General features: G+C 42.5%; 1 protein-coding gene across 2 annotated transcripts in view; it reads left to right on the top strand.

Moving 5' to 3' along the window:
• The first annotated feature begins 24 nt into the window (after positions 1 to 24).
• Positions 25 to 26,094, top strand: part of mtmr1a (myotubularin related protein 1a) — a 48,744-nt gene continuing 22,674 nt past the window's right edge. Inside the window, exons 1-7 of one of the 2 annotated variants that reach the window (XM_080023090.1) lie at positions 25 to 166; positions 11,358 to 11,463; positions 20,292 to 20,330; positions 20,992 to 21,076; positions 21,486 to 21,580; positions 22,185 to 22,292; positions 24,343 to 24,441. In XM_080023090.1, the coding sequence (XP_079879216.1) occupies positions 36 to 166; positions 11,358 to 11,463; positions 20,292 to 20,330; positions 20,992 to 21,076; positions 21,486 to 21,580; positions 22,185 to 22,292; positions 24,343 to 24,441 (663 nt within the window). In that variant the 5' untranslated portion in view covers positions 25 to 35. The remainder of the gene's footprint in view (positions 167 to 11,357; positions 11,464 to 20,291; positions 20,331 to 20,991; positions 21,077 to 21,485; positions 21,581 to 22,184; positions 22,293 to 24,342; positions 24,442 to 26,094) is intronic. The other variant, XM_080023091.1, reaches the window with a different exon arrangement.

The following is a 26,094-nucleotide window of genomic DNA, read 5'->3' on the forward strand; positions in this document are numbered from 1 at the left end:
CCCAGTAGTGTAGGAAGGAAACGTTTTTCACTGGAATGGACAAACAAGCGCCGGCCTACGACTCTGCGGACAGTCCTACGCCACCCGGAGGAGTTAGGCCGAATAGAAAACCCAGGACCCCGGCGTACAGCGGATCCCGACAAGCCAGCGTCGAAGCTCTGGACAGGTGATGGAGTCGCGTTTAAATATTTCACGATAAAGCGTTAATCCATTTCAATTCTAGGATAAATTGTTGGCGATGCTGCTGTTGCCTACTGAATGCCCGCTAGACTCGCCCTTATGCCAATGTATTTTATACCGGGGTTGTATCAAACTCTGTTTCCCCGTTGAGATGGGTTTCCCCCCTTGCCTCGCCCCCGTTAAACGGCGAAGGGAGCGCGCTTTCACAAAAATCTCGCACTCAAGAGGCTGTGCTCGTACCCCTGAGGTACAAAGGAGCGTGTTAATGGTCAAATCAAACGTTTTAGCGATTTGTCTCTGCAGAATGTTGTATTCCAAGCGTGAAAGGGAAATGTCATTACTGTCTAGTTATAGTTTGAAAATGGGGAAACAGAACCTATGTTTGTTGTGTTTTTTTTGTCTTTATTAACACAACGACTTACTGTTATTCTAGCAATAAATAATATTATATTTGTAGGTTTTATTTTGAATATTGTGGACTTTTGGAAGAAATATGTGCTCATTCACATAATTGTGATTTGATAGGCTAAATATGCGATCGTTGTGAAAAGGCACAAAACCTAGAAGTATTAATAATTTTTCTCTCTTTTCCATTAACATTTAGTACTTTTTTTAGAGATGGAAATGCAAGATTTGGCACAACAGAGCACAGTTGTCCACTTTACTTCAGCTGTTTAGAGTAAACCAGTATATCTGATGGTTTTCTGTCCCAACAAGTCCACTTTCACCACAATTTACTGAGGAAAAGGTCAAAGGAAATTGTTCAAAACAAAAAACCTTCACACATGTTTTTAGGTTTTTTTCTTTGTCTAGAAACCACCTACATTATAACAGGAGAAACACATCCTCATAGTTGAGGATGTTACTGTTAGATACTGTTCCCCCTGTTTTCAATAAAAAAGGAAGCTCACACATATCAAATTCATACTGCTGACTTGCAGTAGGCAGCAGGTAAGCCCTGTGATTTTCATCCTGATATCCCTACATTTGTCCATTATAACAGGGGGAACGCACCCTGACAGCTGAGGATGTTACTGTCAGATACTGTTCCCCTGTGTTCAATAAGAAATTCTTTTGCAACATAAAAAATTGTGCATACTTGTGTTGTAGAATATACAGTACAGTGCACTTTAGTTGAAATCAGCATGGTAGCATCTTGCCTTGCTATCTACATGTTTTTTACACAAATTATAGATGGTGAGTCAGTCATTCGTTTTAGGTCAGGTTGGGGGGGGGTGCTGCCCTCTCCTGGCACGCAGTGTCGGCTGTATTTTGAGTTGGAGTTTTGAGCCTTTAAGGTTGTTATAGCTGGTCAGTGTGGAGTGTGATGCAGCAAAGTGGCTGATGGAGTTATGTGTCAGCAGCTATTAGTTCGTTTCTACAGAGCATAGGAAGTATATGCCTGTAAGTATGAGCACACATATATGTTAAGCATGTGAAGCGAATTTGTTTAATTAATATTATCGCGATCGCCGATGCTAATTTCGTTAGCGCGTTAATGGTAATTCCATTATACGTTAGCATTGAGCTAACGGACTCAACGCTAGGTATTTTTCACGAGGTTGTAGCAGTTATGCTAGAAATGTTAGAGGTTCATTCAGCATTATACTATACTGTATAGTTGATTGAATGTAACTTTGTAGCGTTTTAACGTACACACATACGCAATTTAATATGTTTTTTGTATGTATTTAGTTTTACAGTATCTTCATGTGTGAGGCGAGAAATAAACAGCCTGAACCTGGAAGCCTTCGTCTCTCATTTGGAGAACTGTTTACCGATCTGCCAAACTTAACACCAACGTTCAGTTATAATTAAATAACTATAATACGTTATAATATTTTGTTAATGTGCTAAATATTGCACATAAGGCAGGATGCTACCATGCTGATTTCAACTAAAGTGCACCGTACCGTATACAGGTACCCCTCACTTAGCAACCTACCTGTTTAACGACGGCGCAGACTTACGACCAGCTCTCCGACCAGTCTGTATTGTGTGTGTGTGTGTGTGTGTGTGTGTGTGTGTGTGTGTGTGTGTGTGTGTGTGTGTGTGTGTGTGTGTGTGTGTGTCCATCCATCCATCCCCAATTACCTTAATACATACTATTTTCAATGGAGTCATTCGTTCCCTACTCATTGAGGTCTTTGAGTTCATGTACTGAATGCATACACATTCGCACATGCTAGCACACACAGAAGAAATTGTGGGCAGGTGTTAATTTGTGGTAGTGTCTTGTCTAAAAACAGTATTTTTCCTTTTTCTTCACTTTTGCATTCATGATGAAGTTGTGGTTTTTTTTTTAAGAGTGGTTACATAGTGTCATTTGGTTTTGGAGTTGTTCTTTTTATGTGATGTATGCCTATGATGGCACTCTTGGTGTTTGCAAAACATATTTCCATGAATATGAACTACACATACAATCTCATCCAGTGCTTTCTTATGGAATGGGAAAAAAACGTTTTTAATAAAATATATATCTTTTTGCTTTAATTAAAGAGTCCGGTGAAGGGATAGGGAGGGAGATGATCTGCATGCCGAAATCTGAAACCGGTTTATAAGAATAATAACGTTATTAACTTTAATGTTAAATGTCACCATATCACTATCAAAAAAAATGAATTGTGTATTTTTTTTTCACTTTGCAAACACCATATCAAGGTCGTTTTGAAGGGGACCTATTATGGAAAAACTTTTTCAGTGCTTGTCCACAAACATTTGGGTATCTGATTGGCCTATTAAAGCTAGGTGTATACTTGCCCCAAGCACGAGGGAGCACGTGACGCAAATTATGTCGCCCGGGGGCGGTGCCATGGCGCGTGGGGACCTGCCCGATGTGGAAGGTCATAAACGCAAATAACGTGTCGGAAATAACATCTTTACACGTAACGTGTAAATTTAATACGCGTTTATGCGTTGTTTTCTGATGTGTGAAGTCATTAATGATGTTAACACATTAAAAGCTTACGAGTTAGCATATTATTTTTTGACACGTTAACACGTCATGTAAAACTTCACACCCAGGTTGTTCCGTTCTTGTCTAATTGGGGTGTTGTTGGAAAGGAAGTTTGAGGCACAATGATTTTAGCACTTATTTCCTCTGTCCCATTCTTCCTGCTATTTATTTTTTAGGTCTGTTTATTGTGATTCTGATTATACTTTTAACCTCAGCCTTGCTATATTTTACTACAATACTTACTACTTTATTTAACGATTTATCCTTCTTAATTCTGAATATTGTTGGAGCTATGTCAAGTACAATGTCTTGCCTTGTATCTGACTGTATGTATTTAATACTTGTTACTATACTTATTTCTATTTTTCTGCCTTTGCATATTTATCTAACAACCCATTTCCATCCACACAAATATGTGCAGCAGTCCACATGAATTACATTTTGATTCCTGCCCTCTTAATTCAGAATCTTGTTTAAGCTATGTCAAGATGTCTCTCCTTGTACCTGACTATATCTGTATTTGATACTTGTTAGTTCAATTGCTTTATCTTCTATCTGGCTCAGAACTAGTATAATAGCTTTTTGGCTGTTGCTTTTCCTAGCCACTATAGCCACAAGCCAAAATATGAAGCTAGGGCTCAACTTAAGTGCTTTTAGCTAACTTTATCATGATGATGCTGTTTATCTAATCCAATATCAATAGGGGATGGTAGCTCAGGAGGTAGAGCTGGTGGTCTAGTGATCTAAAGGTTGCTGGTTGGATCCCAGGCTCCTCCTGCTAGCATGCTGTAGTGTCCTTGAGCAAGACACTTAACCCCTAATTGCTCCTGATGGCTGCGTCCGTCGGTGTTTGAACAATTGTAAGTCGCTTTGGATAAAAGCGTCTGCTAAATGTAATGTAAATGTAAATATCAAAAACCATCATTTCCAAATCTGTCTGTTTGTAATGCTGCCAGTCTTACCACTAGGTGTCACTATGCACATTCACATGTTTGTTCCATCAATTGATGATCCTGTAATGTTTTGGTATGTAGTAAGAAGGAGGCTACATATGCACTGGAATATTTCTTCAGAGGAAAAGAAAATTCAAAATTTTTTTTTTCAATAGATTGTATGTTCCCCATTTCCTGGGGCTCGTTTAGATGTTACAGATTAAGTAAATAATGACAGGCGGTGCAAAGCTGTATTCAACAATGCACTCAATTTATAAAAACAAATGAGTCAGTAGTAGGCTTTTGATGGACATGACCCTGAATCCTGAGCAGTGGACATGGAGGTCATGGATGTCATCGAGGTCACTTCATTCTCTCATTTTCTCAGGGATACACACAAGCTTCAGTCCACTGACTGATATGAAGGGGTGCGATTTCTCAGTGGCTAGTAGAGGGCAGGAGCACAGATTGAAACATTTACGATCCATTGCCATATGGCAGGGGGGCATGGCGGTTTGGGGGGTGGGGGGACCATGAATGTAATGGATGTACAGGTACTGCTCACTTAACGACCTACCTGTTTGACGACCGTTCAGACTTACGACCAGTCGGTATTGTGCCCTGTGCCTCAGCGTCAACCATCTCATTGTGCAGCACCATCACCGTCTCATTCCCGCAGTATGTGTATTCACTACACTATACAAACGCCACCACCCTTTACCGTGAAACAACACGGGTCCTCGCTTATTGACCAATTTGTTTAATGACCTGGTCCTAGGAACAGAACTCGGTCAATAAGTTAGGAGTACCTGTATTAAAATGACATGGGTTTTATTTAGTTCTGCAAATCATGAAATAAAAGCGGGATACTGGTTTAATTTATTCTCTATTGAATGGTCTGTTAAATTCAAGGATGGGCGAGAATAGGGATAGGATTTCATTCATGGATACTGGATATAAATATTAGGGTTTGCGCGCCTGTGTACCCATCAAAGTGTGGTAAACATCGCCATGGTAACATCCAGCTCCACCAATCAGAGACGTCGCTGTTACACTTAAGATTATGGGTTGTGTACCCCTTACAGGAGCAGCCGAAAGAAGAAGAAGTCGTCGTCTCCATGACATCGCAAATAAAACATGTTTTTCTTCAGGAGCAAGGAGCAAAATATATATCTATATATATTCATTGCGTAATATTTACAAATATAAATGTACATATGCAATTTGCAAAGTGCACTTGTTATAAACGTTTCTAACCCCAGCCCATTTTTGTTATGCATCTTGATGCAATTGCCTCATGGGTAAAGAAGTTGCAGCAGTTATTAAAAACCTGAAAATGAAACAAATTTGTGGATGAAAAATTACATGCATGTGTTACTAGGGGTCAACTTGATCGGTATATGTTAGGCCATTTTGAGTTGCGCACCCTATTGACACTATCAATAGCCAATAGCTCTTTTGATTACTGAGATATAGGGCATCAACGGTGACCTCTGAACGGGATTCAAAGGTCAATATCTCAGTTTAGGGTCCACTGAAATATGTCAAACTTACATATGCAAACCTACAAGACCTAGACCTTTCTAAAATGTTTTTGGTTTTGTTGTATGACAAAGTAAAAACAAAAAGCTGATTTTATTCCATTTAAATTGTCAATGGTCTTAGAATCCACACTTGGCACCCCACTGCAATGGGAGGGTTGGATTTTTTTTTTCCTTTGTTGAACAAAATCAAAACACATTGTTGGAAAGGTGTCATCTTGTATTTTACTTTTTGAGGGTAGTAGTGTCAATAGCGGATGCCACTTAAAATGGCGTAACATATAATTCAGGATTTTGCAAATTTCATATTTTAATGCAAGTATATTCCCCGACCAAATTAACCCTGAGTAACATATGCATGTTGTTTATAACCCATAAATTTGTTTCATTTCGGGTTTTTAATAATGCAACTACTTTACCCAATATGGCAATTGCATCAAGATGCATAACAAAATAGCACAGAATTGTAGTCTTCGTAGTTGGCTAAGGTTAGGGTTTGAAACTTTTATAACAATTGCTCTTTAGAAATGACATATACATTTTCATATGTAAATATTATACAATGTATTGTATATAATAATTCTTTTTTGCTTCTGTAGAAGCCACAAGAAGAAGCCACAAGTCCATTATGTTGTCCAACAGTGACTTCTCTGGTGGAGCCTGCTGTTGCCATGGAAATGTGTACCGGCTGGCTGATAAGTACACAGGCACGCAAACACTGATATTTGTATCTAGTTAAATTGTTATTAGTAGTTAGTAAATAGAATAAAATAAGAGTAAAGAGGTACTGAGTGGGAATACTAAATAGAAATAAGAGGAATATTCTATTATGTATATACAGATATGTGCAGTAAAGTGGCATGTGAATAAAGTGAGGTAGTGTGTTGCGATATACAGTACAGTATGGCACAGCAATACAGTAACACCGAACAGCACAGTTTGATATAACCTAGTACAATGATACAGAATGCAGTACAGTAAGCAACATACGGTACAGTAAGGCAGTGGGGTCTATGTGTGTGTCTCAGTGATGGCCCCTGGTGAGTTCACCATCGACAGTCCTTATGGCTTGCAGCAAGAAACTCTCAGTCTCGGTCTCTCTGTCCTCACCGTGTGACTGCGAGGCGCTTGCGCGACCGCAGCAGGTGGAACAGTCAGTTGTTGGGGTGGTGAGGCTGTGGCGGGCTCTGCTACTACACCCCCTGCTGTAAGTCCTGCAGGGAGGGGAGGGTAGTTCCAGTGGTACGTTCTACAGAACGCACCAGCCTCTGCAGGACCCGCCTTTCCTGAGCAGTACAGTTCCCAAACCAGGCAGTGATTTTTTTTTTTTTACCTGTCAGGATGCTCTCCACTGCTCCGGAGTAGAAGAGTGGGCAACATTGATAAAATAATATGCATTACTAAAATCAGGCCCGATCCAGGTTGGTCGTAGCAGTATCCCCCACCTCTGGAAAGGATCATGACCGGTCTCCTCCTGGCTGGGGAGATGAGCAGAACACAGTGGGTTAATATCAATGGCACAAGAAATCACTGGATGATTAGTCGTTCTCAAAACTTAGCTGTCAGGTTGTGGAAACTTACGGGAAATGCTATCCATGTCGTGGTCCATCCATACAACCAAATTATTTGGAGCAGACTGCAGGTTGGTGAATCAAACTGTCATCTTCTGGAGTCCCGTTCTGCATGACATTATCAAAATGGAAATGAAAAATAAGACTCTTAAGGCTGTTTTTGTTGAATGCATCAATCAAACAAATACATTCTACTCAGTTTCAGAGGGGTTTCTTTTACAAAGGCGGATATAGATATTTATTTAAGAGAGACACCTCCACAGTGTGGGATTTTATTGATATTATCATACAGAAGAACACCTTTCAAAAACAAACCTAGATAAATATAAAATTATCAAAAAAAACAAAACTTTTTTGTTATTTTGTCAATATAGTCATGCTCGCTACCTGACCTACAGATGTTTTGTTAACTGATGCTGGGGACACCCCGGGAAAGCCCAACGGGGTTGTCATGCCTTCTTGTGTTGTGCGTGATGAAGACAGAGAGTAAAGAGTTAGTTGGCTCGGGAGGCGTCCACACTCGTGGCTGGGGAGGAGCTGCTGTTGTAGTTCGTAATAGTCCGCAGCCACTGCCACAAGTGTCTGGTGTCCTGTTGCTCCATCTGTCGCTCCACACTGTCCCTATACATCTGTTTAGCGTCCTTCATTGCTCTCCGCAGATTGTACGACGCCGCTTTGTAACTGTCTATATTTCCGGATACAAGACTGTCGTTGTAAGCGGCCGTGCGAGCACTCTAAACTTTTTGTCTTACATTGAGGGAAGTTAAGAGGCTGTTGTTGCTCTGCCCTAATCTCCTGATGAAGTTCACTGATCAGACCCAACAACTGGTCAGTTAACTCTAGTTCAACAAGCCTTCCTCTCGCCCATCAGAGACTTGCTTCCATTGTTTGCATCCTAAGTTATGGAAAGAAACACAACAAGGAAAAGAAGAGGCTAACATTAGGTAAAGGACAAAAAAAACACAGGACTCAGACCAGCCCTTTTATCAAATCCTTATTACCTATGTTTAAAAAGACGGTGGTTTCAACACATCTAAAGCATAGCTTGGGTAGACAACATGACCTGCTAGCCATGAGGCAGCTACAACATACAGCTAGCATTACAATTATAACAGTTAGTCATTACAGCATAAAGCGGGTGATGTATCTTACCTTGTCAAAGCTGCTCGGATTGTTTCCTCGTCGTCCGATGCTGCTAGTCTCTTACACTCGCTAATGTGTTGTAATTTGAAAGAAAGTTCTGAAACTCCACCAACCCCCACTGAAAGTTTGAAATCCAAACCACATGCCCCATTGCTTACATTTTATCCATGTTATTTATTTTGCGATAAACATAGGTGTCTTCAGGGTGCCTGTAACGACTGCGTAGCATGTCCGTAGATGCCCAGATCACAAATTTATGCACAAAGTCAGTAAATGAAGTGTCCCTTGCATTGTTGTTCAACATCCACGCCGTATCCGTCCATATGAATATTTATTTCTTCCTTGATTCAACGTCCCTCATTGGCCACAAGCAGAAACATGTCACTTTTGGACATGTTAATGCATCCAAAAGTGACACGTTAACATGTCATTAAAACGTGTTAACACATTATTTCCAACACGTTATTTGCGCTTTTGGCCTTCCATAGCCTGACGTCGCAGTGTGAGGTAGTGCACCCCCGAGATTTTGTTAACTTGGCGTGAGAGGTGTTCCCTGGAAATGCACTGGAAGCTATGGGAGATCAGCATTTTGTTGTTTTATTTTTAATATTTTGGACAATATTGATACACAGCGCAACTCAGAAATTCAAAGTCTACCAACAACTTTTTGACGCGGAGACTAAATAGTATACACATACAGTTCACTCAGGTTTGGTGATTTTATTGCAATTGTTGTGAAATTCGGTTTTCAAATAAAAGGTAACGTTCTTATTGGTATTTATGTGCAGTACTTTTTTGTGAGTCTTGTGGAACGCCCCTATGCAGAAGTAGGGGATGTTCAAATGGTCGTACGCCGCAAGCGGTCGGGGGGGACAGAAGACAGACGGACAGTCAGTCATCCCTCCGTCACGTCAATGACACCATCGGCATTTAGATTGGTTCCCTATAAGCCTCGGTATCACTATGCAATACGGACTGCCACTGGGTACGAACTCCCGTTAAAATGATCGATTTACGGCAGTGCGTCAATGGAAACGTGTCAACCAATACGCAACCATTAGTGGAAATGGCAGACAGTGGAGCAATCTATTCCAGGGAGATCATAAACCCTTGACTATAAAAAACACTCATTGAAATCGGTTATAGTGCTTTTTATCCTGAAAAACCGCAGCTCCCCTGTTTGTATTTGTTTACAGGCCAGTCTTGCCCGTTCCATTATGGTGGTGAAGTCGACATATGGCAGCTAAGAGCCGAAGCAGCCAATGTGGTGTCTATGTATATATAAAAGTTAGGGATATTCAGCTTTCGGGTGAAATTTCAGGATGAACCTAAAATGCACTATAACCTTTACAGGTGAACTTAATTTCACTTTCTCTAAATTTTTGAATGCACATGTCCAACTGTTCAGTGTTTCAGTACTTTTTGCACAACTTGCTGTTCTCTAACAAGGAGTTGAACGACAAAAAAACAGGTGTTTGATCCATGAATCGACCAATAAATTTCCTGGTTCAATTTTGAATTGGTATTTAAACAGTCCTCTTCATCATGCCGTTCACATTTTGACATCATGAGACCACGACGACACCTAACAATTGATCAACAGTACCTCGCCATTGCGAGGCTTCAAACGGGATGTTCTCAGAGGGAAGTGGCCACTGAGCTTAGAGTGTCAGAGAGTGTCGTCAGCAGGTTGCAACAGAGATACAGAGAGACTGGAAGAGTCACAGAAAGGCATAGAAGTGGACATCCTTTGGCCACATCCCACACTAATGACCACTTCATTGTAAACAGTGCCCTGCGGAACCGGATGGTGAATGCCACTCAACTCCAGGCACATTTAAGGGAGGTGAGGGGCACCAAAGTGTCATGTCAGACCATTCGAAACCGTTTACATCAGCGTGGTCTGCGTGCTAGACAACCTGCAAGGGTACCTGACCACACCACCAGGCACAGGCATCATCGTCTTGCATGGGCCAGGGAGCATTTACACTGGACGAGGGACCAGTGGGCCTCAGTGCTGTTCTCTGATGAAAGTCGATTCACGTTGAACAGAAATGATGGCCGCCAATGATGTTGAAGACGTCAAGGATAGCGCTATGCATCAGCCACTGTTGTCACCAGATGAACCTTTGGTGGTGGTGGTGTTACAGTTTGGGCAGGTGTGTCTAGTCAATACAGAACTGCCCTACACTTTGTGAATGGTACAGTGACAAGCCCATACTACCTGAATAACATCATTAATCCATGGACGACAATGCTCCAGCTCATTGAGGTCGCATCATTAAGGAAAGGCTGCTGGAGACTGCGGTACCTCAAATGGAGTGGCCTGCACTTTCTCCAGACCTGGATCCCATAGAAAACCTATGGGATCAGCTGAGTCACCGTAGAGAGGCTCGTAACTCTGTACCCCAGAACCTCAATGACCTGAGGGCCACCCTTCAAGAAGAGTGGGGTGCCATGCCTCAGCAGACAATAAGATGACTTGTGAACAGCATGAGACGTTGTTGTCAAGCTGAAATTGATCCTCAAGGGCACATGACAAGTTATTGAGACATTGACATTTTTTGTTGTGCTATACCCACCACTGTTGTTGGCTTTTGTTTCAATAAATTGTTTGAGATGAGGAAATCACCATTGCATGCTTCTATTTAAATGCCCTACTTTCATGATATAATATCACTGTAGCGTGAACTTTTTACATTTTCCATAAATTTCACCTGAAAGCCAAATATCCCTAACTTTTTGTGAGTAGTGTGTGTCTATGATTGTGCAACCAAAGGAAATTAAATTGAACTAAAATTGTGCTAATTTCAATTTACCTCTTCAGTGAACATGCTTCTTTCTTCTCATTTCCAAAGTGGTGTTGATCATTTACACAGAGCGCTCTGAACGATTGTAAAATGATCCGGTTGTCTTTGCGACAGCAGTTGTCTATAACACCTTTAAATAACTGACATGAAGTTGTTTATTTCTAGTGCAGAATAGAAAAAAAGTCTAAATAACCAAATGTTTCTGTCTCTCTCCATCTCTGTAGTCCATCAAGTTCTCATGTAGAATGGTGTAAACAGCTAATAGCGGCCACAATATCCAGTCAGATCTCAGGATCAATTTCCTCAGATGCTTCTGCCAGGGATGGAAAGGTAGGATCCTCAACACTCACATGCTTACACAAAGGCTGGGGGCCAATACTTCTTAGGGTCCCCATGTTAGAAATTTTACCAGGAGGGACAGGATTTGGAGAAATAGCCCCCCTGACCTGAACCTAAAAGCGAAATATCTAATTGATAGTGTGCTAGGCACATACCCCATAACAACCACTATGTTCAAAAACAAAATGCTCAAAACTGTATCTTGTGCCAAATTTCTTTGCGGTGAAAATCACAAAGATGACTTCATAGTTTCATGGACTCAGTGCCATATGTTGTGAATAATTAGGGGAAGAGCAGAGCAGTAAACCAGGATAAAGGAGTTCGTTCTGGGATGGTGGTTTCACTCCTGATGAACCTGAAAAGCTACGATTATTCAAAGTTCTTGGGAAGATCTATTGGATTAGTACAATACACAAAGGTACAAACTCTCATCTCTGGGAGAAGGTGTACCATTTTTGGAGAGAAGACAGTCAAGCTACCCCAATACTCAGTGATGTAGAACTTTTAAAATAAGATAACATTTTATTAATTAAAAAATACATTTAAGTAAAAATACATTTACTTGTTTGATTACTGTTTGAAACAAAAAAAAAGCGTTTATAGTTTGCTGTGAGTTTGTTCTTTTTGGAACATAAGTAAGCCCTCAGTGCAAACTATTTACTGCTTCTGCAATTTTTCAAGATTTCACATGGTCGGTGGCGTTAACATTTGTTAGCCGGGTGGTCGTGTTCAACTTTCTTTTGTCATTGGACCTCATTCACAAACATGTGCACTAATAACAGCAGTCTAACGAGTATAAAGTTGCAATTTTCTCGCGCCATTCTTTGGGAATCACTACATCGCTAACAAAATTGTCCCATCACCTAATTTGGTCGTATCCAGGTTGTATCCAAAATCACAACAACCTCTTAGTGTGGACGGAAGGCCAAAATGGATCATTGCACTTCAGAGTAAACACAGCATGCTTATGTCTTGTCTATCTTCTTTTCACTGCAACTCTGCAGTGAAAAGAAGAGATTTAGGAAATTATGACTTTAAAAAGTAACAGCGGTAGTAAAACTTTTTCACTATGATGGTTCACTTTCGCAATTGATCCACAGTTCACATGGATGCCGAACCGTGGGGGGTGATCTGTACAGATCAACTATGATCCGTTACAGAACTACGGATCAACCAGCTCACTGAAAAGAGACAAACTTTTCAACACTTTGCAAGTGTCTCTTCTCCTCCGCCCTCCACCTCCGTTTCCACTCTGTATGTTCTTCTCTAATTTGACTTTTTTCCTAATTCTACTCATCATATCACAGCATCATGTTCCATTTAACATTATTATCTTATCTTTGATCTCACAATCCAATCCATGACGTTAACTACTCTAATGGAGTGTGTACCGGCCTACAGGCCCTTCTCACAAGCTGCCAGTACTCTGTTCGGCAAGTGGACAAATCAAGTGGACATATTGTAAAATATATCATAATTTATTGAATCGGAGCGCACTTTTTCTTTAAATTATTAGATCCCACAAGCTGCACAGCGGCTTGAGCTGCGGCTCAAACTATGTATGCAAAGAAAGATAAAATAATAGGTGTTGGATTATTATTGGTGTAGTGGACCTAATAGAATATAACGTCTAAGTGGCATGAAACATGCTTTGATGGCATTACCTCAAGTCAAGTTGTGACTTTACAGCTCAGCCAGCTTCTGAGCCATAAAGGAAGTCCTCGAAAAAGGAGTTCTTGCCTTCTTCCTGAATGTCAGAGAAAGCCTGACATCCCTACAACCAACCCACAACTCAACAGAAATAGCTCCAAAGCCTCCATGAGCTGCGAGTGAACCACCCTATTCAACAAGCGGCCACCATCATCTCACCCAAGCACAGTTGGCAGTGCCTTCACTGCCCCAACAATTAATTAACAAAGGAAGGCCTTTTGGGGTCCTATCTTCCCCCTATCAACCCCCAAACAATATGTGACCCACAGCAGACTTTAGGTACATTGGATGGCTTTTGACTTTTTTTTCCGTATCATTTGGAAGTGAAGAATCAGAGCTTCAAACAAGGTGTCACTTGTGAAAATCAAGTAAATATTTTTAAAGCGATGACTTGTTAATGACAATGGTGTGGCAAACTGTGATTCTGAGATAATCACCTTCACAGTTTTCCCCCACACTTGGCTTCATTCAGCCAGCTCCCAGAATGCAAATGGTTGGAGGACCAACACAGCCACATGGCCAATTGACACCCTGCTGAATGCGACTTGACACCCTACTGAATGGGGCAATCTCTGCATTGATCTTGTGTTTTGAGGGAATGTTTAACAGTGTCATTGACACACGTTTTGTTTTTGAAAAGGCTTTTAACAGTTTAAATATACATGTTTTATAAAAGTGGAATTATTTAGGAGTTTAAAAGTGCGGATAACTTCCAGATGCCAACACCTTCAGTCACCTTCTTGTGACTGTAGCTTTCGGCCAGGAGAAGATGTCATCAGGTGGTGACCAACCCTCAATCAGACGTTTCGACCCTTAACCACAACTTCCTCGGGTTGGTGGGTCAGCAGTGGTGGCCAAATCACTGTCCATCACCTCCTGGCTTCCAGCTCAACTCCTTCCGCCTATTCCAGAGCCAACAAGCTGCATTTTTTCCCATCCTGCGAGCTGCAGTCTTCCTCTCCCTTCCTGCTATTCCCAGGGGTCTGAGCATCTTCCACACAGACAAGGGAAACCCCTGCAGCCAACCTCTACTGAAAAAAGCAAGGCCCGCCACCCTTTTTCCCTGAAATCTTGGACCAGGTCCTGGTATTTGGTGTTCTCTCTTCTTCTCCCAGGCGGCTTTGCAACCGTCTTCCCACGGGACCGTCAATTCAATCAGGATGATCTTTTTTGCCTCCTCCGACCATATGACCATGTCTGGTCTCAGGGTTGTTTGGACGACCTGGGGAAAGTGTAGCTTCTTCCCCACATCTACCCTCATCTCCCATGATGGAGCTGCCTTCAGGAGGCTCGTCCTGGTCTTCTTGGAGGCCGGTGGTTTCTCTCCCACTCTGATGAACTGGATGGAGGGGGCCGGTTTTCCGTTGGTCCGACCGTATTTTCCGTCTCTCCTGCTCCAATATATCAGCCAGTGCTCTGACGACCATGTCATGGCGCCATCTATATCTCCCCTGGCAAAGTGCAGTCTTGCACCCCGCCAGTGTGTGCCATTGTGCCTCTACATATAACTTGCACAGGGGGTCCTCCCTCAAGCCCCACATGTGCAGGTTTCTCGGTGTTGGGAGAGTGTCATACACTGATCGCAGCAGGAAAGAAATACGGAAAGGCTACAGTCTCCACAGTTCAGACCACAAGATCTTCTGCTTTGGCAGGTCCCACTTGGTCCAGGCTCCTTGTGATCCAAGTTCCACGGCTCTGCACCTTTGCCTTTCCTCCTCCAGGTGCCTAACCTCGGCTTGGATAAGTTCTCTCCTTTGCCTTGGGTCCGCTTTCTCCCATTGCTGGAAATGGGTGGTTCCGAGTCCTTGTCTTCCACTGCATGGGTTTCCAATGATGTCCTTCAACTCCAGCATGCTCTCTGCTTGTGCTACTGAGGAGTCAGCTGCCCACTTACGTCCTGATCTTGTAGTGACGCCTGTACCTCTGACCTTCTCATCGCTCGAGTCTCTAAACATCATCAGAGCCCTGCACTTGGCCACCTTGAACTCTTCCACCACTGATGAGAGGAGTAGCTGTAGCTGCCCAGACCTGATGTATAGCCCTACTGACGTGAAGCTTGGTGGGATTCCGAGCCATCTGCGGAGGTGTTTGTCCACCCACCTCTCAACTCCTTCCACTGATGTCATGGGCACTTCATAAATTGTCAGCAGTCACATGAGTCTGGGAAGCAACCCATGCTGGAAGAGCCAGGCCTTGAACTTTCCCGGCCTTAGCTAGGCCTGATCCCTCGATCTTTCTCAACCAATCGTCAGCCTGCTTCTCTGTCTTTGGTAGTCAATTAAAAAATACGCTTAGATCCGGCCCCGCTAACTGCATTTAATTTCCATATCATATTCGATTTCTCGCGTTTATAACAAACTAAATTTCATGAAAATCGGTTCAGAATCAAATAGAGAAGAGAATCCTTTTGTAGAGACGTCTGCATCTCTCAATACGCATGTTATGTTCGTATGTTGTTTACGAGCAGATCTTGACCGCTCCAATATGGCGGACGAGCAGACGCATAGCGGCAACATTTGCTTCGCGATATGTTGTGAAGTAGCAGCAACATAGCGCAACATACCGTAAACCAAACATTGCTCTTCAGAGAAAAACACAGCACGCGTCTATGTTGCCCTTTCTTCTTTTCACTGCAACTCTGCATCGAGATTTCGGAAATTAATACTTGAAAAAAATGAACAGCATCAGTAAAACTTAGGTGCCTAGGAAAGTGGTACAATGCCTCTCTCACTGACAGAGGCTTTTTGGATCCACCTTGCTTGTACATGGGATGCTGTTGTTATCGTTAGGTCATCCATAAGGGTTCTTATTTGAGGTTGGCAGGTGCCAGACTCCATCATCAGCCCTGTGGATTCCCTCCCTGATGCTGTTATAAGCAGGTTCATTCCCATGATGAACAGGATGGGGGAGATGGTGCAACCCGTTACGATTCCCTTTTCCAAGTTCTGCCACTCGGTTGTGAAATGGGCAGCTTTGAACCGTAACTTCAAAGTAGTTAGTGATCATTCCCCTGATGTGATTGGGGATACGGTAGTGCTCCATAGCTGTGGTGATGAGGTTGTGGGGGATTGATCCATATGCATTGGCCAGGTCCAGCCAGGCTACTGTCAGGTTGCCTTTGCTCTTCTTGGCCTCGTGGATTAGCTGGTGGAGGACACCTGTGTGTTCCAGGCACCCAGAGAAGCCAGGGATGCCACCCTTCTGGACTGCTGTGTCGAGGAACTTGTTCTTCACCATGTAGTTGGTCATTCTTTTGGCAAGGACAGAGAAGATGATCTTGGCTTCGACACTCAAGAGAGAAATTGTTCGGAACTGGCCAATTTTGGTGGAGTCAAGTTATTTTGGTACGAAGCAGCCCTCTGCTTCGTTCCAGGATGATGTCCACATCCTCCGCAAAAGTTTCCATAACCTGCGGAGTGGTATTGGGCATCTCTTATATACTTTATAAGGTATACCAGTTGGTCCAGGGGCAGATACTGATCGGGCTTTCTGTACAATGTCTTGGACTTCTCTCCAAGTTGGCTCATGGTTGTCAAGCTCTTCATCCAGAGGTTCAGTTCTGCCAACTTTCGGGTGTGCACTTAGAGCCTGGCCCCTTAGAGTGTGGCTATGGCCGTCTTTGACAAACTCCTCCACTGCTTCCTTAGGGCTGGTCAGCCTCCCTGATCTTGCTTCACCCAACAGATCTTTGGTGAACCTGAATGGGTTGTTGATGAATTGGGCTCACTTGACCTCCTTCTCCTTCCTCAGTTTCCGGGACCCTTCGGCCCTTCTGTGTGCGGAGTTGCTCTCGAAGTCCACTGGTCAGATCTTTTATGCCCTCCCTTTCGTTAGCACTTGCTCTTTTGTACTAGTTGTTGAGGGTTTTGATTTCTCTTCTCAGATGCAAGATCTCTCTCTCCCTCCTGTTGGGCTGTTTTCCCAGTGTTTCGATGGTGCCCTTCTTCTCCACTGCACCAAAGCGTTCCCTGGCCAGATTGAAGACGCCGTCATGCCGAAGATTGCCGTCATGCTGTCCATTTTCCTTTTGGTTGTTCCTGCTATTGTGGCCTCTAGAATTCCGTCGAGGTCCTGGTCTAGTTGGTTCCATGCTGTGCTGTCATACGCTGGTTGGCCACCTTACTTTATCCCTCACAGGTTGGGTCCTTGGGGTGGTATTAGAGTTCCTCCTGTGGCTTTGGGGTGAAACAGGTGGCAAGAGGTCCCCTGTACTGTGGTGTGCTTCCTGACTGGAGTCCTCCTGCGTCTCACTAAGTGTCACCACTTTGCGCTGCAACTGTTTTTCCCCGCTTCCACATTTGGACCTGGACTGGTGTATCTTTAGTATTTTGCGTTCTTGCACACTTTCCCGCAATGGCACTTCACTTCTAATACTTCCCCTGTGAGTGTTGTTTGGATGAGCCATCTCGTAGTCTTTGTGTATTCTGTAGCCGTTACCATTGTGTCTGTCCTGTTAAGTCTCTCACCCCAACCCCCCCGGGGTTGGGGTGAGAGACTGGGGTGAGACTGGGGTGAGAGAGGTTGGTGCCCTCTTACGGATGCTGCAAGTGAGGTTGCTAGCCTCACTCTCCCACGCCAGTCTTTCCTGGAGGTCATCTGTCTTTCCAGCGTCACCAATCTTCCTTGGTTGCCATCCAGCCTTTCCTAGAAGTCACTTCCAGATTTACGTACATAAGCACATTTAATATATAAATGTGCGTGTGCCAAATATTTTCAAAGTTGTTGGAGTTATTATGTGGGCCAACCCCACACTACCCCGGCTACACCCTGAGAGCCTGTTTGGGGCCTCTTTTCATTTTCTTTTCGCCCCTGGCTGCATTTGCGTGTAAAATTGAGAATCTTGTGCATTACTACTTGTTCATAATCTGCATCACCAACCTCAACAGACTTCATCACGTCATCAACTTCTTCGGTTGTAACAACAACGGGTGTGTAGTTGGTCTCCTCTGATGGTTTAAATCCGCTGTTTGAAATGTTCTCCAAGTCCGTGATAATGCCAGTATCAGTTTCAGCGTTGCTGTCAGAAAACTGACTATCATCGTGGAAAATGAAGTCCAGTATGGGCCGCTTACACTGACCTGGATCTATCGCACTGGTCAGATTAAGGTCTGAGATATGATTTAGATCTTCCTCCACCCACTTCTCATAATCCATAACAACACAGAGACGAAAGTTTTCACAGATAAGTGAAACTGAAGGAGCCTCGTCTTGTTAACGGAAGTGACGTCAGCCTTTCTTCTTTCGATGATACATGTTGGTACACGTGGAGGAATGATCTTCACCTGGACGATCGCTTTGAAGGAAACCATCTCGGTAAGTTAACTGTGTTTCCCTATGTAATCTAACAGGAATATTTAACACCACGGTTTAACATTTTTCTACTATTTATAAATCCAACTCTGTTTTGGAAATACGTTGAGAGATAAAAAATCAACACAAAGGAACACGAATCTGGAAAACTCTCATTTGCTTTCAAGAAACGTTTTTTCAACTTATTTGGCTGCTCCTGGCGATTTTAGAAATGCCCGAGATAGCGGGTTTTGCTGCGGTGGGTCACATAGTTGTAGGCCTGTGTGTTAGTGGTGTAACGGAACGTAGTACGGGTCGTCCCACGGTTCGGCACGCGGATCAATTGCAAAATGTAACCATCATAGTGAAATAAAATTTTACTGCCGCTGTTGATTTTTTTCAAGTAATAATTTCTGAGGTGAAATGAGGTTTGTTATAAACGCGAGAAATCGAACACGATACGGAAATTAAATGCAGTTAGCGGGGGCGGATCCAAGCGTATTTTTTTATTGGCTACCAAGTTTAAAGGAAGAAGGTATCATGTGTGCCTCATATTGAAGTTTAATTTAACAATTGAGTATTGAATATTTTATGTAATATAAGATTGTATTCAAACATTGGACATCTTGAATGTTGTTTTCATTTAAGGCTATGGGCAAAAGTTCCTTGCTTCCTTGCTGATTGGAAAGCTTATGCGATCCGTAACTCAAAACCGTGATACGATCCAAACCGTGAGTTTTGTGATCCGTTGCACCCCTACAGTGTGTGCAACGTCATGTATATGAGAAGTGTTTGTTTCAAGTTTTTTTTTAAAGATAACGGGATTCTCCAGTGAACGCCTCTTATACAGTAGGCCTCCATGTAACTACAAATCTTCAAACCCGCTATTTCTTCACATTTTAGTTTTTCAAGTTTCAAAAGTCCAAAAATGAAGTGGTAGTTGCTGCATTGTGTTATGTTGTGCATAGGTGTTTCTGCTTCTCTCTACAATGTCTGAGCATATACTTAAAAGTCAAAAATATATATAAATAGATGGATTGTAAAAAATAAAAAAATAAATGAGAGAGAGAGGGCTAAACTTTAAAAAAAATTAACAGGTTACATTTCCTTTTCGAACAAAAGAAGCTCACATTAACCCAGCATTATGCACTTTGTCACTATGAGCACTTGTTTGAATGCAATTTCAAATTCAAACGTCATAGGAACATTTTTTTCTTTTAGGATCTATCCTAAACGAGGTCACAATAATGGAGAATCCATTTGATAGCCATTATTGATTCAGGCATAGTAGGTCTTTCTATATACCTCTACCAAGTACTTTGGAATTTTGAAGATTTTGGATTTGCTTCATAGAGCGAGGCTTTTTATAATATTAAAAAAAAAAGGTTAGACTCAGTTACCAGCACCATATGGCCCCTAAACCAAATTGCTATTAGGACGGCTTTCTCTTATACTTCTGCTGCTTTTTTAAATGTACCGCTGTTATTCAAGCTAATTTTCTGTACACTCCACTCCACCCAGCCAGTTGCTGACAGCAAAAGCTGTGTTTGTGGCTGATGTTTAAAAACTCAAAATTTCCTGTTTACACCATTCGCCAACAATGTTGTCTTGGCAGATTGCCGCTTGTTCATCGCTCATTCTCTGTCTGTGTGGGCTTAAGTCAAAACACACGTCATTGTATTCTCTTTCACAAGACAAACAATTCACTATCTCTGTTTTTTCCCTTAACCTTTTATAACTCCACTAAATTTTGTTCCCTCTCTTATCTGTCTTTGCTAATGCTCTCTGTCTTTCTCCATATTTACTCTTTCCTGAGCTAGGACCTTGGTGAAGGGGCCCCTCACTGCAATGACGCTGAGGTTAATAACCAAGTCTTCTCTTTTTCTCTCTTTCCCTCTTGTTTCCTATTTTATCTCCTTTATTTTTCAGATTTATTTTTTATTTTTTGGCATACTGTTGCTTAGAGCTAGGGTTCTCAAACTTATTTTATCAAAGGACTCCTTATATGAAACAAAATAAGCCAAGGACCCCCCCCTCACGTATGTCTCAAAAACATATTTGGTAGTTGGCCTATTTCTCACTGTACTACATTTAGAAAAAACATTCAAGCGAAATGTATTAGAAATATTTGTATTGTACATTTCAAAATATAAAGACAATGTATTAAGGTAACATAAATTAGATGAACAAGTAACACTGTAGCCACACCAAATATCAAACACAAATGAAGAGAAATGTACGACAGAGACAGGTGCACACGGTGGTGAATTTAAGCTAATATGAATTTAGAAAATATGAATTTAAGCACAGTGAGCCGTTGCAATAGAATCAGAAGTTTCTCAATAGTAAGTGTTCCTGTGACGTTGTTCCTGTGCTGAATAATAGCAAAACCTATCCTTAACCTTCAACAGTCTGTCTGGTGTACTGCTATGAACTGTTGGTCAATGTTGAGATCACTGCTGTTAATTCAACTCCCGCTACTCTAAAGGTACTGTTCTGAGATCTCTTGTCTTTTTGCAGAACCATCAGGCGTTAAAGGAGGGGTCTATGCAAGTCCAAATGGATGAAGTTCCGTTGGTACCTGGGGAGGGTGTCAAGGCCATTGGTAAGAAGGGTATTTTATGTCTCTCCCTCGTTTTGAGTGGATTCATTCAGCCTTTAGAAGTGAATGCCTGCATTTTCTGTGTAATGTGAATTTATGTTTACTTCAGTCATTAAGAGCTTCTAGCTCTGTATCATCAGTTTTCGATATTTCATTGATTTGTCATTTTTCAAGTTGTTTTCAATAGTGATTGCATTACTGCCAGTAGAAGAAGAATCTTTAATTATCACACAACACACCACACTACAACACATGCAAACACACACATGCGTATTATCTAATGTGTGTGTGTGTGTGTGTGTGTGTGTGTGTGTGTGTGTGTGTGTGTGTGTGTGTGTGTGTGTGTGTGTGTGTGTGTGTGTGTGTGTGTGTGTGTGTGTGTGTGTGTGTGTGTGTGTGTGTGTGCGCGCAGCTAAGGATGTGATGTATGTCTGTCCATTCAGCGGCTCAGTTACAGGGACGATGACAATCACAGACTACAAGCTCTACTTTGCCTGCTTTGAAGGGGTACGACAGATTACACTTTTAAGCCACTTAGCAGTAGGGCTTGAAAAATGTTAGAGTGAAATGGAAAATATTACAAAACATATGCATTAATGTAATAAATAATAGCTTTACTTGATAAAGCCAACTTATCTGTTTTTACCTAATTGACACTCTAAATTGATCATGGGCCTGTGCTACACATGTACTTACAACTGTACTGGGCTCAGAGACCTGCAACCCTGAACGGGGTTAAAGCAAGTAATGGCATCAGATTCTATAGAGGGGAAGGGTTGACTCTCCTGGCTCTTTGTTTAACTTTCTTCCCCTCTATCTCACCGCCACAAGACTGGTATTGTTGCGTAGCGTTAACAGCTGCTGCCAATGCATGTTGTACTGAACACCACAAAATAGCAGTGAGACAAATTTTGAATTATGACCCGGTAGAGAGCAAGACGCTGAGCATGCAATCTCATTGCCAGGTGGGCCGTGATTATGATATGCACCAGAGTATGTTATCACTTTTAGAATATTTATAAAATTCTAAGCTAGCGATCTGAAGATAAATTGTACAGAAAAAAAAAAAGACCCTGACATTTGTTTGCTTTTTTGTGTTGCATTTGCTCAGGGGTCCCCATTTATTCTAGACGTGAATTTAGGAGCTGTCAGCAGATTGGAGACTATCAGTGTGCCCAGCAATGGAAATGACACCAAAGGACTTGAGCTGGTCTGTAAGGTAAGATGTGCATTCCTATGCGTGCGTGCCCAGCGATAAGTGCACACGTGAGTGCACTTTTCAATATATATTTTTTATTCCATACAACAGAAGAGGATATCTAAAATGAATTGCCGAGAAAAACGTATGAGCTAAAATCTAATTTCATTGCGTGTGCCTGCAAAGAAGTCTCTGATTGAATATTACGATTTTTTTGCTCTTGATTTTTTTAAATCTTCTTCAATGACTTTGGGTGATTTTCTAAATTTTCAAAAAATGTTATTGTCACTTTTTGTGTATGTTCACTAGACATTCCCCTAAACTACACCTGACACTGGAAGAAGAGAAAACCTTATTTTGATTTCTCCCCCAAAAAAAAATCCCCAAAACCCTCATTTGGAATGCTTAATATGCCCATAGCACTATTTTCCCTCTCTCTTGAAGGAACTTTCTGACTTTTCTATCTAACTGATGTTTAATATTTATTTTTTTGTGCTATTTTATTTTACTCAGCGGTGTGTATATAAGGTAAGGTATATAAGGTGTAGAGGGTGGTTAGTAGTGCTTGCCGGCATCTCATTTGCCACAATCATGGGCATGGAATTCACCAAACTGACCAGAAACCAGTCCACAGCCCGAATGAACAGTGTGATCAGCATCTTTTTGCAATGATGATGTGATCTATGAAGTTAACAAAAGTGATCGGAAAAAATAAAAATATAAATCAAGAGCTATAACAGGCATTTAAATGGCGGATTTATGACTTTTAATTATGTAGCATTTCAATTCTGAGACCTCTGAAGTGCTTTATCTGTGGGATAGTCTGTCAAACAAACTAAGAGGTTAGATTAGTATTACTGAAAATGATGGAGGCGAGCAAGCAAAGAGGTGATGCAGGATGATGAGGTGTCTCTTATCAAGTGGTGTAACTGGTTTTACATTATCAAGTGGTATAACTTACCCAGTATAACTTACCTCACTCAATGTACCTCATTCTAAGAGGAAAGCCAGGAGTAGCACCAGCGATTCACAGGTAAACAATTAAAAAAAAAAAAAAAAAGTGACCTGGTAAGCAAGAGGAAGGGCAAACCCTTATCCCAGCACAACCAGAGTCGGTCTCGGGCCTGGGAGATGAATCTGCCATGGACGGCAACAATCAAACATCTGATGTCCAACATATATACCTCACAGGAAGAAGTGATAATGTATAGTGTAGAGACTACAGAGAACAGCTCATTTGGGGAATTACCTCAGTTTTATCAAGGACTTTTAAAAGCATGGACTCTTTTTAAATGGAATATATTGCAGTCTACGTCATTCATCACTGCTTTGGTTTTTAGAAGAACCACTCATCAACGGAATTAGGCTGGATGTCAGGGAACATTGTGGATGTAGCAGGGCCCAGACTTTTTTCCTTGTTGTTTTTTAAGAATTCCATAAATAAAGTCCACTCATATAACCTGGAACATTTTAAACGCACGGATCAAAAACCTTGGTGAGGATTAGATGATAATGCTGCAGGGTGGTGCAGAAGCTCCTGGCAAGGAGGACCCTTTCCCAGAGCTGGTTTTTAATGTGGATTTAGATGGACTGACTGACTGACTGGAACTCTGCTTGACTTTAAGAGTGTCCTAAATGCAGACATGGTGAAGGGCAAGCTGTTGTACAGACTTTGTGTAGAAGTTGTTAATGAGAAAAAATGAGCGCAAAACCAGAAACTGTATGGATGGGACAGCTGGACACAGAGCACATTGTTAAACCCATATGGTGGGTTCTGTACAATGCAAGACCAAGAACTTGGGTTGATTTGAATGTATTATAAAATAATGCATATTTAAGTGATTTTAGAACCCGATGGTGCTATGATGATTTCAGATGAGAATGTTTAGAGCAGGTTAGAGATTTAATTATTTCTTTATCTCTGTACGCTGTACAAGTTGCTATCTGTGCTATTCTATTATAATTATAATTGAAAAATAATTTATTCTATTTTTTTTAACATTGGTTGATTTACATAGTTAGTCAAATTAAGTACAAACAAATCTCTCTGTATCTCTCTCTCATTCATTAGGACATGCGAAGTCTCAGATTTGCCTACAAGAAAGAAGAGAACCAACCTGATGTAGTAGAGGTGTTAGCCAAGTATGCCTTTCCTCTCTGCAAGGACCTGGTGAGTCGGTCAAGAATCGCTCAAGAAGGGAATGACATTCAGAAATCCTTGCATGTAATCCCAACATAAAATAAAAACGGCAACAAAGCCTCAATCTAGATATAATGAACGACGGTGGAGCAAAAATTGAGACTTGGCAGGGGGGGGGGGGGTTGACTCACACCGGTGGTTGTCCCGCCTCTGACTGAGAAAGGGGTGGGAGTTGGGCCCTTCCTGGGGCCCTGGAAGGGAGGAGGATGGTGATGGCCACAAAGTTTGCGGTGCTGCTATCAGCCGGTCTCGAGGCCCTTCTGCGGTCCCAGCAGTCACCATCCCACAGCTCCCTCGATGGGCCCCTCTCTGGGCCACCGCAGTAGGCGGAGGTCTGGCCGTAGGCCTCGGCATGATCCTTTGCGAGGGCTATGGTGGTTTGGAGCGAGACCAGCTGGTGACAACGCACCCAGCTAGCGTCGCGGTCTGGGAGATTGTAAATTAACTGTTCGGTGGCCACCACCTCGACGATTTGGTGTGGGGAGTGCTCTGATTCTGATTCCTCGGGTTATAGCCACTGCTGGGCTGCCTCCAGGCGCTGCTGGGCGTGCAGGAACGGCGGTGTCGTAGGGGAGGGTCCGGTCTGCTGAGCTTAGCGCCCATTTTGCCGGGTCTGATCGCATGTCTCGAAAAACACGCACATTTTTCACTGCGGGGAAAAACAAAAACCTAAATTACTTCCTGGTCTTGGATCGGACGAATCAGCAGAACCCTTCCATTGATTCGCCCAATCCCCAGCAGCTGAACGGCCCCGGGATGGGAGCCTGCACTGTGCCTGTTTGCAGCAGCGACTTGACCACACCTCCTTTGCCTGCCACAGAACCCAACAGACTCGTCGGGGATTCCTCCTGGTGGAAGATCTTGTAATGTGTAACCCAGACACGGGTTACACACGGGTTGTGGCACGGTGGCGCAGTGCATTGCACTGCTGCCTCACAGCAAGAAGGTCCTGGGTTCGATTCCCGCCTGGGGCGCTGTTGGCACCGTGCTCCGGCGGGTTATCTCCCAAATAGGACCCTTTCTGTGTGGAGTTTGCATGTTCTCCCCGTGCTCACATGGGGTTTCCTCCACCTCACGTCAGTAAGGATCCCCACCAAAACCATGCACCCATCATTGTCTGACGAGCAATGGACAATGGTCCCCGGGCACGTCCACGTATGCTGCCCACTGCTCCTGGCTGTGCCCCCGGAGGAAGGACAACCCAGGATGGGTCAAAAGCAGAGAATCCATTTCACCGGCCACCATCAAAGCATGTGCATGTGTGTGTGTGTGTGCAAGCATGTGTTGTAGTGTGGTGTGTTGCGTGATGAATAAAGACTGTTTCTTCTTCTTTCTTCTTTCCCTGTCACCGATCAGTCTTGTAGTGTGCAGACCACAAGACTGTGTCGTGTGAGCAGTGCAGTGATCTGAAGACGTCAAGTCAAGAAAATCTATTAACTGCTACTAACTTGCAAGTAGCCATAAAAAGATTAAAAAACAACACACAGCTACAAAATCTAATGATGCAGGCATTAATGTGGTGTCCATTGACATTGAAGTTTAGACCCTGCATTTTCACCAGGTTTTCTCTGCTTATGTAAGGCAAAATAATTATAATTATTTATTATTATTATTATATATGGC

The sequence above is a fragment of the Zeus faber genome, assembly GCF_960531495.2.
Source record: "Zeus faber genome assembly, chromosome: 22".
In the NCBI taxonomy this organism is placed as follows: Eukaryota; Metazoa; Chordata; class Actinopteri; order Zeiformes; family Zeidae; genus Zeus; species Zeus faber.